Here is a 12778-nt window from a genome sequence, read left to right as displayed (position 1 = left end):
CTTGAGAACTGCATTGTTGCCAGAGAGTCACAGACACATATAACAGACGTGAAGAATCATGGGTCAGGCTTGAGATGCAGATAGGTAGGAATGCAAAATATTCTGTTAATGACTGTGGCATTGTGATTTGATGGAGAAAACAAATACTGCCCATTGCTATAATCCTCACTCAAAAGTGTGACTTCTGCTACATTTGTTTCCTGCTATATTTCTGACCCATGGTTTAGTATTTTCACAATTCTAGCCATATGTATAAAATTACAGGAAAGAAATGCAATAGATTTAGTGCAAGACACTCAAATATTTATCTGAACATAAATGGAGGAAGATCAAAGACTTCATACATTTCTCCATAAGGCAGATGGTAATTTTTTAAATATAAGATCTTAAATATGCTATTTATTTATTAAGAGGTAGAAAATATCAAAATACTAAGAAAAAAATTCTAGCTTAAAACAATCAGTTTGCTTACTTTTTTAAAAAGTCTTACTGTTGCAATTGTTAGGTTAATAAAAACAAACAAAGCTATGGAAGAACAGGATTTCGTGCGCTGTGTAGATTTTGCTTACTGGAAAAAAGCTTCTTCATCTAGTCAGTGCTCAAGCAGTATATACAAAGGATATCCTCCTCTTGCCCTGTTGGGGGCTATAAATCCCTAGATTCCCAGTGGAAAATTTTGGCAATTCCTTAATTCCTAGCACTACTCTTAGCCAGGTACAGCTTATGTGTAAGGCAGTAGAACCACTGATGTGAGCTCAGAACTACCTCTTCCACAATGTTTAGAAGAAAGCTAATGGAAACAAAAGCTTACTTAAATCTTTTCTACAGACAGCAGAAGATCATCGTCAGATTGCAGCACCAGCTGATAATCAGTTTTAGCAATTTACACCAGCCCAGAGACAGCTGAACTACTCACAGAACTGGAAGCTTACTGAGCTGCTAAGGCTTGCACTCCAACTGCTCAGCACTGCCAGGAGATGCTGATGCTACTGTCTCCAATGCAGTTCAATAAGGCATAAGTTAACTCAGAACTGACATCAGTACACATTGGAAAAGTAGTGTAAAAAGCTCCTCTTTTCCCTCTCACTGTTAACATTCAGTACTGTTTATTAAATATTTTATAAAAAGAAGTTAGGGAATTTGTACATTCAAACAATCACTGCAACAGTCAGAGTAAAGGAAAAAATTATCAGATTCTAAATTAAGCATAATTCTGGAGATATGCACGCTTGCACACGTACACACATCCCACACATATATTATATGTGTGTGTATATATATAGGTGTGTAGATATATAGACGTATTTTATATAGTCTTCTTTTAAATCAGATCCAAGAATACAGCACAGAGTATCTTCACTTAGCTCATTTTTCACCAGAGGACAGGATTGTCCAGTTTGGAAAAACCAGGTTCTTTTCTGAGGTCCATGTAGGTTCCATTGCTCACCCAGGAGTCATCGCTGGATTTCCTGTCAAAGATGGAACAAATGCAGGAAAAGTTAAGCTTATTTTTTCCATATAAATGCCGTGTAATGGAATGTAGCACTATGTACAGGTGCCCAATCCAGGCCATGAACCAGGTGCAGTGCAATGCAGTGCATCCTTCAAACAAGGCAGTGTAGCTTGGAGAGTTGAACTGAGTCTGCACCAGGCCTTGGAGAGGAACCTCAGTAGCCTGATGTTCAGCTGAGATCGACACATTTCACTGTCATATGCCAGTGCTCAGCACTTTAAAACTACAGTCCAGGTTTATTTTGTGGTCTCAAAGTGAACTTTGAGTGGAACGGGGAAACGTTCCACTTACCTCTCCAAAGACAGCTCACAATGCATATTACACAAAGAGAGCCTATAGCTTTCAGGCAAGACTCATCACACTGGGTACCGTGCCCTGAAGGAATCAGTCTGCTTTCTGTCCACTCTGCAACATTTTTGGCACAACAGCAAATTATTCTTTTAAGTAAATCAAGATTTGTGATTTCATGAAGAGAGAAATCGCTACCTGAAAAGCCAAATATGTAATTCATATCTATTCTAACACAGGGTAACATTTTTGCTGTATAGCAATATAATTTTTTTATTCTGACATTTAAATCTACAGCAAAAATCTCAGCTTTCAAATCTTCATTGTGAGGATTCAAATCCTCATCCTTACTCACAATTCTCGTTGTGAATATACAGTTAGGAAGTATTAGACTTCGCCTCCATCCTGCTGGAAGCAACATTTGCTTCTTTTTAGACTGACACGGGATGAGGTAGCCCACCAGTTTGTCAGACATGTAGTCGTCTAACCCATTTACTCTTTGCACCTATTTGCACCTATTTTAAATGTTTCTGTGTTTCTCAGATGTATAGTACTATCTATCCAGAAAAATATTAGGATCCTAGGTCTGTTAACTGTAATACATAGCCCCACACAACATTCACCTTGGCTCCACCTCTTTCACTGCAGGAGAATAGAGAGCTGGAGGGCAAAAGGCCATGTCCTCACTAGATTAATTTTTGTCTTTTGATGGCCAAAGTCTTCTGTTAATTGATTTAACAGGCAGAAATACAGTGCCCTTTGAGTAATAATTATCTCCAGATGAAACAGGAGAAACATGTTCAAAAAGAGCCCTGGAAATTAAAGGTTTCAACTTTGCACACTTCTGAATTCAGCAAAAGTTCAGAATAGCTAATTAGGTTCAACCCAGTGTCTTCACCTTGCTTGAAACAATCACAGATGCTACATCCACTCAGGCAAATTCAAATGTAGACTAAATATCAATGCCATGAAGATAAAAAATTAGAAAGAAATTCAGAGATGTACTAATGGAAAAGCAATATATAATACTGAGTTCTAACTATGTTAGGAGTGTTCTACATTACCAAAGTACAAAAATCAAGAATACAGAAGAAACCTGGAAAAATAGAGCCTGATCTAAGGTTGTTTAGAACCAGATCTGTAATAAGTATGTCAATAAGTGACAGTATATGCTAATTATTATATAGTACCTGAAAAATCTAGGCTGATGTTCTAGATTGTTTTCTTCCAGCACCTTCCGTCGTTCTCTCTGTAGCTGCTCAATCCTCTGCTTTTGCATTTCGGCTCCTTCAATATTTCCTTCTTCTAGAAACCTATAGGCACCAGCAGTGATAAGAGACACAATTGGTGCTCCATTCCTCTAGGGCTCCAGAATCTAATCTTTCCATCAAGCAGTTCGCTGTATTTAAAAGGCAAACAGCTACATCTACAGATAACTACACTGTCAGAAAGGACTTAATGAAAACTCTTATAACAAGCTCAGAGTTGTTCTTTTACTTGAAAATTAGCAAAAGTAGAAATTCCACCACAGAAAGAAATTGCAAGTGTCTCAGTTTTTGGCTATTTAAACACAGGGTGGTCAACATACAGTACCTGAGGTACTGAAGTTTTAACTTCTTTGGAAAGGCAGTTACCTAGAATCATGCAACAGCCAATTTTAGGAAACTCTGGTCCATAATGACTAGACAATCTCTTGGTAAGTGATTAAAATGTCTGTTTCAGATGGACATTAATGTAGAAACAGAAACACACTGCAGGGATCTACACAAAATAGTCTGAGCTTAGGGTAAAGCGAGTGTTCAGAAGATTAAGAACTATTTGAGGAAGATATTTAAGAGTTAAAACTTCTTACCTTTGATCTGGCCTAAAACGTGTATCCGTGGATGGAAGTAATGACTTAGTTTGCAGGTCCAGTTCATTTAACTCCAGTGCAAATTGAGTAAATCCATACCACTGTTCATAACCTTTTGGCATTGGATCTACAGAAGAAAAGAATACATTCAGAATTCCAGTGAAATGCTATTATCTTTAGAAGGAAATTTCCAGGCTCCCTTCAGTTCATCTCTGAACCACTGTCTCAATTCTGGAGGAATAAGAGATTTTTAATCATGGGACAAAGGCACCATCTCCCTTGATAATTGCACTGCAACAAAACAGATTTCTCCCAGCTGAATTGGAGCACAACCGTGATGAAGGCCATGCCATTATCACAGTGCTTTTTCAAACTACGTTAGATAAAACTCTCCATAAGTTTGGGAGAGGTCCAGATATAGCTCTCATTACAGAAGTGAGCTTTGTGAGCTATTCTCTAAGGTTCAATGCATGAAATACACACTTTACTGCACAAAAAACAGCGAATTTTGCTCCTTCTTTTAAATTCTTCCTTTTAGAGTCCTCAATAACCACTTTATGCCCAAATATGAAAATGAGGTAGAATGGAGAAAATACAGGAAGCCATAGAATTAAGTTCTCCGTATTATTTATGTTAAATGATGTATTCTTCTGTTCTAAATTTTAAATGTTTGAGAAAAATCTAATATTCCACACAGAAATAACAAGAAGTTGGGGCCTAATAAAGAGGTGAAAGTAGCAAGCTTTTTCTCAAGTAGATCTTGAGTTCTGTACATTAGCCATTCTGATCACTAACTTGCTCTCCATATGCAGTTTGAAGATGAAGTTGTTCCACAGTATAAACTTTCATGCCACTTCCCAAAGAGTCGATGCACAACTTTCCCAGCTTTATCCATGACACTGCCTTCAATCTCATAGGCATTTGGATTCCAGTACTTTGCCTAGAATTAAAAGGAACAAGGTGCAGGGAGAAAAAGGTGCATGAGAGATCAAATGAGAGTCGTTTTGCCCTGTCAACAGCACTATGCTGTAAGAGTGGTTTTCAGAAATAAAAACTATTTTTAGGTGTGCATTACAACATCATATGCAAGCAGATGCTGTTAGCATTATTAATCATCTTATTAAAATACTAGCAATGACAATTGTATTTGTTTTGTTTGCCTATTTTGGAGCAGTACTAAGTGAAGCATAGCTGATCTTGAATTTTGCCCAATGACAAGTAACACTGATTCCTGACTTCAGTTACCTAAATCTTCCCCAAAGTTGCAGAAGAGGAAGAGAAGGAACTGATACAGTAATCTTCACTTAAGACAGTTAATATCAAATGTGCAAGATTTGCAGGCTCTCAGCCTTTAATATTTGAACTCTAAACATCCACTGCACTTATGCAAATAGAGTACTTTCAAATAACTATTTGGGAAAAAAAAAAAAAAAAAAAAAAAAAAAATCACCTTAGCTCTCCTAAAAAGCACAAAGTATTCAGGAAAACAAGTAAGAAAAGGAAACTTTCTGCTGCCGAGCACGTCACTTAAACTTCTCTGAAAAGAGAAGATTACCTGCAAAGGGCTAGAAAAGAGCACTGGGTGAAGCACCCCACCTAAGCAGTGGTTCTAAAGTTGATGAATGCAACCACAGCATATGCCAATGGGTTAGCAGGAAGCATGTGGCAAACCACTGTCAGTAGACACCTTGTGCCTACCTCTCTCATCAACCACAGAGCAGATTTTTCAGTGTAATTCTTCCTTTCCTTTCCTTTCCTCAGTACTTTTTCACAGCTTCAGTGGAACCACCTGAGAAAACTGCTACTTCTCTTTCTTGTCTGGCTTTACCTAGTGAGTGGCAGTTCCTTCAGAGTTAAAGTTTCTCAAAGAATCACAGGTAATTACAACAGAACTATAGGAAAACACAGATTGTAAGGAGTTGTACTGAGCTTCAGCAGGGAGCATCCACTGACTGCTGTGTCTGTTAGAAAAGGCACTGCTAACATTGCTGTGGTTACCTTTATGAAAGTCAGCTTGCAATGGCAAGTGTCATCGTTAAGATTTTTGATGATGATCTCTCCATAATGTTCAATCCATCTTTGTCCACTTAAGATATTATGGATGCAAGATGTCACCTTGTTCCAAGCAAAATGGTCTTTGAAACTGAAAGAAAAATACACACAAAAAAACATCTCATGCCATGGTCAAACAAGCTCATAAACTTGTGAAAAAAATTGCAGAGAACTTGATTATAAAATCCCCACAAACTAAATTGTTTCCTGGAATGTCTCATCTTCTTGCCCCACACCTTCTCAAAAACAAGCCCTATGACAACAATCCTCTATCCCAGAAAACTCTTTTCACTTCTGCCAAGACCAGAACTTTGGTCTTGAATTCAGTTTTTTTCTCAGTTTACTTGCCACTCTTTACCAGTAATCTTTCTAATATCTTCCACTGGCTGAAATGCCCACGCCACAGCTTGTAACACAGTGACAACTGAAAACACAAGGACAAGGGCCAGTGGAGTAACCAGAAGACTTATTGAGTGGAATGAGCTTGGCTCAAGTGCTCAAGGCTTCAGGCAAAAGCAAAAGTTCTCACCAGGTAGTTCAAGATGCAGTTGCACACTGGGAGACAGCAGACAGGGAGAGATGAACAAATACCAATAGGTAATGCAACATTTAACCTTTTATTAAAGAAGTACATCTTCTTATAAAACAACTTTTAAAGCTTCAAGAAAAGGAAAGTGTCCTAGAGATATATATATATATATATACACTCTACAATTTGTTCTGGGTATTCACAGCCAACCACTAAACCTACTAAGCATCAGTTTCCACAGAGCAACTGCCTCGCACACATGCCATGAGGATATTAGAATCTTTCCTTACCTCCTCTTAATTACTTGCTTTCACTTGCTTGCAGGCACAAGGACAGATTTTACAGACTAGCAGATATGCTGTGAATTTACTCCACAGCAACTTGTTTTCCTGCCCATACCTGCAGGTCACAAGCTCTATCATGCATACTAAAAATACTGCATTTGCTGCAAAAATAACCTTAACACTAATGTTTCATTTTTCCATCTCAATACCTTTTTTGTACCCAATTATATACCAGATACACAGGGATACAAACCAACGCATGGAAACCACTTATGAATCACATTATTTTCCAGTTCATCAGCTCACCATGGGCACTAATCCATTAGTTATCTTGCCTCTGAACTCTCACTCACATCCTAAAGACCTTTCACTGCACAGCTTAGGTTAGCTGCTATGAACACACCATGTTTTATACATCCCCTTTTGAATAATGTCTTACTTTATCACGATTTTACCCACTCAAAAGAAAAAGACATGGTTAGTTGCATAGTCTGATGAGTGCTGGGTTTTTGAGCTATTTTTATTTTTTCAGATGGCAGAATAATTGATTTTGTAGACTCTCTTTGGAAAACAGATTTAATTGGAACACTACTTAACCTTCAGACCTCTGGTTCTGCAAACACAATGGATATAGGCCAAATTTTAAAGGATTTAAATTGTTGATCTATAAAGGGCACTCTGAAAAGCCAGCATAGGAACTCTGCAGAGTTTTACTAAAAAACTAAATTAAACTGTACTGAACCCTTAAGTATAGCATGAAAATACCAACTTTGGTTTTTTTTCAAGATACACAGGAGTGATGCTTTAAATTTCAACTTTTGTTTTTTTATAACTGTTGGAATAGATTCTATGCTTCTGGCTTTGGTTTGGTGTTTGTTTTCTTTTCCCACCTCCTCTCTTTCTTTTTAAACTAAGTCATAATCACCAGTTCATCCAAAGATCTAATGCAGCACAACTTGTTCTGGATAAATGTGGCTCCAGTGTGTGCAAACATGCCTGTGCCTGTGTGTGAAGAGCAATGCACGACTGTGCCACTTACGCTGGAAGAGTTACATGTGTTGTACCAACTGGAACAATTTCCATGGACTTTCCCCAGAATTTGTTTTTCCATCTTACATCTGAAACAGGAAAAAAAAACAACATCAAAATACATGTTCAGTCATAGGTACAGATGAATTAATCCATTTCTGGGCTCTCCTTTATTTTCCAGAAATGAAAAATAACAAAGTGCAACATACTAAAAGTGTTCAAAAAATCTGTGGACCTTTGAACGTGGTTTTGGTTTTTAAAAAATATATTATTGTTTATTTAAACAGAAAAGTAAGAGAGTTTTAAAAGTCCTCTTTCAAAAACTTTTTCAAAAGAGAGGAATTTGAGTAAACTGTAGACAGAATACATTTCTCTGCAATTCAGTTGCTAGTGAATGAATGCAGACATTTCCCAAAACAAAAGCAGAATTTCAAATACAAAAATATAGCAATTAAGAACATCCACAATGAAGAAGCAAGAGAATGTTTCAAAGGACAAAAAATTGCAGAGGGATTTAGTCCAACTTCCTTTGTAAGTTTAACTGGCCTTTAAAAAATCTTGTCTGAATTACAGAGACATGTCCAAGTTTCACGTCATGTCTCTAAATAAAGAGGAGAAATCTCAATGCAAGTTTAGCCAAATTTATTGAGCAAGAACACCTGAAAGAGAAAGAAACATAGACACAGAAGCACGGCGGAAGGAGTTCAGAGTTAAATTGGGCTAGATAATCAGGCAGTAACTTTCATAGTAACTTCAGAGCTCAGGGGAATAATATTCTTGCTGTATTAGACACTAGGAACTCCATTGCCTGCCCAATCTGACAAAGAGGAGAAAAATTTATCTCTAGTCTCAAAAAGATGCTCATACTAACACAAGGGAAACCAAAACACTGTTTCCTAGGCAGTGGGGAAGCTGTTATGTGAACTGTGAGATAGATGCTCCAACCATAGTTGGCAGATTCCATATACGTGTGCAAGGGATAGGACTGAGCCACACACCAAGCTGCCTACCATTGCAAAGGCTGGAATTGGACAGAGGGCAGAATCCTTCATGGAAAAAATGATCCTTTTCTTATCACTTAAGAGAAGGACCTCTTGAGGTTTTTCTCGTTTTGAAGTATGATGCTGGGTCAGCATCTTTAGTGACAGCAGTTCTGTTGTGATTCCTATACTGTACCTTAAGAGGTCCAAAAAACTACCTTGAATATGATGATGTTGAACTGAGCTCTGTACTAGCTTTCTCTCTTCTGCAGTGTCATGGAAGAGAAAGGGAAAAGGCACACCCTGCTGAGTTTAACAGTTAAAATGTATTCTCAGACTGTTACATTCTATGTTCTCATAAATGGCAAAGCTGTCCCACAGAGATCAGTAGGTGGAAGACATCTTGGGAACTGGTGGGCTACTTGATCAAGCAAGTATTTCAGGTCAACAAAGAAAAGCCAAGTGCTTCTTCAAAGCTATGCTTAGACTCATTCAGGCACAGATGCTGTAATAGCTGGAACTTGCTATTCCGTATTTCCATTGTTCATGTGTCCACACTCCTTTGCAAAAGCAGAGTCAGCTTCATAAGTCAGGGAAAATTATTTCCAAAGTAACTGTCCCTGACAGAATCCAGCATTCTGGCTCACTAGAGATGATCAAGAGATTTCTTGATGTTAAAACAGGTGAACTACAGTCCATGTCTGGTGGGATGACTGCCCTACTCTGGCAATGTTGCTGAGGACTGTCTCTCTTTCAGCTGAAGAGATAATATGGAAAGATAAAAGATCTTTGCACACAGAAAGAACTTTCTGCATTGACAAGCTACCTTTATGACTAACCTGAAGCTAAAGTTTCTACATAAGTTAATATAGCACCATAACAAGAGGCCACAGTATTTACAAAATGCTTTTGTATTGGAAAAAATCATTGCCTGAATCTCCCATAAGTTCAGCTAGCCACATTTAAAAACCAAACCCTCAAAACCCTTACTGAGTCTCCTGTGCTCATCAAGAGCTCATCTCAGACTCTCTCATTGATCAAATTCTCAGCTCCCATCGTTGCAGAAGAGCTGTGTTCTCTAAATGCAATATTATAGTGATAACTATTGTAAAGATTTGTTAAAAAAACAGTTTTATCATTTTTTATTAAGACAGGCTGCTATCTAGCCTTATTTGTACAGTTAGCTGTTACTGAATAAATTTCTGATCATCTCTACTTTTTGGCTAAGAACCAAAGGATTCTTGTCCCTGTACTTATTTACAAAACAAAGAATTATACTGAAGAATGAAACTCAGACTACTGACAGAGTTCCAATTTCTGTTCAGTATGGCTCTGTCCATAACAACTATAATCAAGTCAGCAGAGTCACTCCTAACATAATTAAAGGTTATTACATGGCTACATTGTGAATTGACAAACCTCCTGGTAAAGGATTTTATGTGAGTTAAAAGGCATAGTTATGCTCTGTGTACACTCCAAAAATATCTAACCACACAGACTGTGACTGTGACTGGCTGACATCTTCACCAGCATTACACAGCAAATAAAGCTCCAACACTCTTCTTTTGAAACACAGTGTTAGTAGTCAAATAGCACAAAACTTAAAGACTATACTAATGCCAGCAGAAAGACATGGTCAATATATTTATCCTTACTGTTATGCTCATTTTTTGGAAGTATTTTCAGACATGTTTATAAGATCTGCCAAGACTCAGGATTTATTTGTAGTTTTTCAAGCTGTGTTCTAGCTCACTTGTTTTATAAATAGCTTGAGGTACAACTCTTCTTTGCTAAAGAATGCTTCCCCTCCCAAACAAATATAATTTTAAAGAAATGCACATATTTTTACATTAAAAGAATAATCAATTTATGCTATAAAAAACTTGAACATTTTTATAATGGCAAAACATCCCATACGAAACATGCAGGTAAGTATGGGCTGGCATTACTTAAAGCCATTCTAATACAATTTAAGCAGGAAATTTAACCTTTTCCAAATTCCTGGATATTTCATGCTAAACTTATAATGAAAATATTATGAACACTGTAAAAGTAAATGACAGACTGAAAAGTTACCTTGCCAAAAAGCAAAATTCACAGATTCAGCATGGCATGCAGAAATAGGTGGATGGTGACTGACCTAATAGCAAGACATGAAAGGAGAAAGAAAAAGGTGGACATATTAACATTTGAACGGTCATTTTGGTTTGGGTTCTTTCTTTTTTTTTTTCTCCTTAATTTTTCATTCGTATGTGGGATTTACGACTTGAACATTTACTTTCCTCTTGCAGTGGTGTCCTGAAGGGGGAGTCGGTGAGATTAGTACGGTACTGAGACCTAAGAGGCCTTGAAATAAATGGGAAGCACTTATTTTAAAAGGCCTGAGAATTTTGTTCACGAGTGAATATCTAACTATATCTTTTGTACATTATCTGTAATGGGATAATTACATTAACCTTAATTCCCCCTAATATATTAACAGAAATTGCTTTTCAAGCACACAGACAAGTTCTTCTGTACAGTAAATGCCCACAAAACTCTGACTATTAGGGAGAACACAGAGATCAGCATCTCTGAGGGGGCCACTGATGGAGAAATCAAGCCACGAAATTCTATCTAGCAACTCCTGCTACTGCAGTAGTGACACCTCAGGTGTTTCTAGTGTGAAACTAACCACGTACACTGCTTTTTATCAGCTTTGGGTAACAGCATTTACATGATTTAGGGCAACTACCAAAATAGCAAAGCAAGGACTGTGAGTAAATAAAGAACTACAAAATGAAAAATATTAAAAGGGAATAGTAAATAGTAAAGTTCACAAAGTGAAAGCAGCCACTCCTTCCCGGCTGTAAATTCTCCCTTCTGGGTGAACACAACTAAGAACTGACCAGGATCAACTCCTGAATAGGTAATGACTACTGTTCTTTTGACAGACAACAATTCCTTTTTCAAATCATATTGCTATTTCCCACTATGAATTTAATTTCTTAACCACCTACATGGCTCAGATGCAGTTTTACTTTCTTCTTTGTTTCTCATTTTGCAAATCTGTAATTGAGCATTTTTTCTTCAGGCATCCAGTTATTTAGTGAACATCCTCTACTAGGTTGAAAAAAATGTTAAATAAATCAAAGTACTAATTACTCTCAGCTATGCCCTAATCCACCAAGACCAATACTCTCTTTCTCACATACTGTACAGAGATTAACCCCAGATGTCACTATAATTCATGGCTTAAACTTAGCTCTCACTTATAATTCCAAAGTAAGGTCATGGAACTAAGTGGTTATTCTAAACTCACTCTAGTAATAGAACAAAATCTCTGTTATGTTATACATTTGCCTACCTATTTAATGGATTACTCACCATCTGCACTAACAAGCATCTAGAGTAAGCATCTAAGTCCTTACACAAACAAGCAATAAGCAACAGCTTCTGATGCAAAGAGAAATATTGAATGCTTGCAAATTGCATGAAATATCATTTATTTTATACTGCCCTCCCTAATATTCCTCCACCACAAACTATTACAGTAACTTTACCACTGTATAAACTCATGGCACTTATTGCACATAATTAGAAGAATAGCTATTAAGCATCCAATCCCCCTCGTGTCTTAAAATTCCTCTGTAGAAAAAGTAGTCTTTGTACTGATTTATCCAATATTCAGGGGAAAATCTCTTTCTTTAAAACAATCTAACACTAAGATCAGTACTAATCTTCATCCACCACTGCAGTGCTCTCTATACATATAAGCTTAGAACTGAAGTAGCACAATGAAGAACCAGATACATCACTTGAACTTTAAATTTCTCTTGTGTGTGACATTTCCTGAGACTAAAGGGAAGAACACCTAGCTCTCCTTTTTGTCAGTTCTAAAACATAATGTACAAAATGTTGTATCTTTAGAGGTGGTCAAAACCGCTTTTTGTTTCCTAAGGGAAGCCTCTTGGAAGGCTCTCTCTGATCAGATTTCTAGGTTGTACACCTTTGCCCGCTGCACTTTTTGTAATTAGGGTTTTTTTTGTTATGTCTAGACAGAATGAGACAGCATCCAATCATTCCTCCTCTGCCAGGCACCAGATTATTAAAGTTTTATCTCTTTTTAACATATGTCTCAAGCTTAGCAATTTTGATTACTCAGATGGTTGACATTTACAATTTTTTGACCCATACTTAATAATTACTGTCCTATTGGGGAAATATTAAAGTAAACACTCAGACCTTGATATGTTGCATACATCCTTTACC

At 37.1% G+C, this 12778-nt stretch overlaps 1 protein-coding gene across 4 annotated transcripts in view; it reads right to left on the bottom strand.

Moving 5' to 3' along the window:
• Nucleotides 1–1372: 1372 nt before the first annotated feature.
• OSBPL3 (oxysterol binding protein-like 3) overlaps nt 1373–12778 on the bottom strand; it is a 43715-nt gene continuing 32309 nt past the window's right edge. For all 4 annotated transcript variants that reach the window (XM_010007572.1, XM_010007574.1, XM_010007573.1 and 1 more), the window contains 7 exons: nt 10604–10667; nt 7558–7636; nt 5652–5796; nt 4449–4593; nt 3654–3780; nt 2992–3114; nt 1373–1469 (listed from right to left, as the gene is read on the bottom strand). In XM_010007572.1, the coding sequence (XP_010005874.1) occupies nt 1373–1469; nt 2992–3114; nt 3654–3780; nt 4449–4593; nt 5652–5796; nt 7558–7636; nt 10604–10667 (780 nt within the window). The remainder of the gene's footprint in view (nt 1470–2991; nt 3115–3653; nt 3781–4448; nt 4594–5651; nt 5797–7557; nt 7637–10603; nt 10668–12778) is intronic.

This window comes from Chaetura pelagica, unplaced genomic scaffold (assembly GCF_000747805.2).
Source record: "Chaetura pelagica isolate M959 unplaced genomic scaffold, ChaPel_1.0 scaffold10, whole genome shotgun sequence".
Lineage (NCBI taxonomy): Eukaryota > Metazoa > Chordata > Aves > Apodiformes > Apodidae > Chaetura > Chaetura pelagica.
The sequence above is the reverse complement of the archived record's forward strand: the minus strand, read 5'-3'. Positions and strand labels throughout refer to the sequence as shown.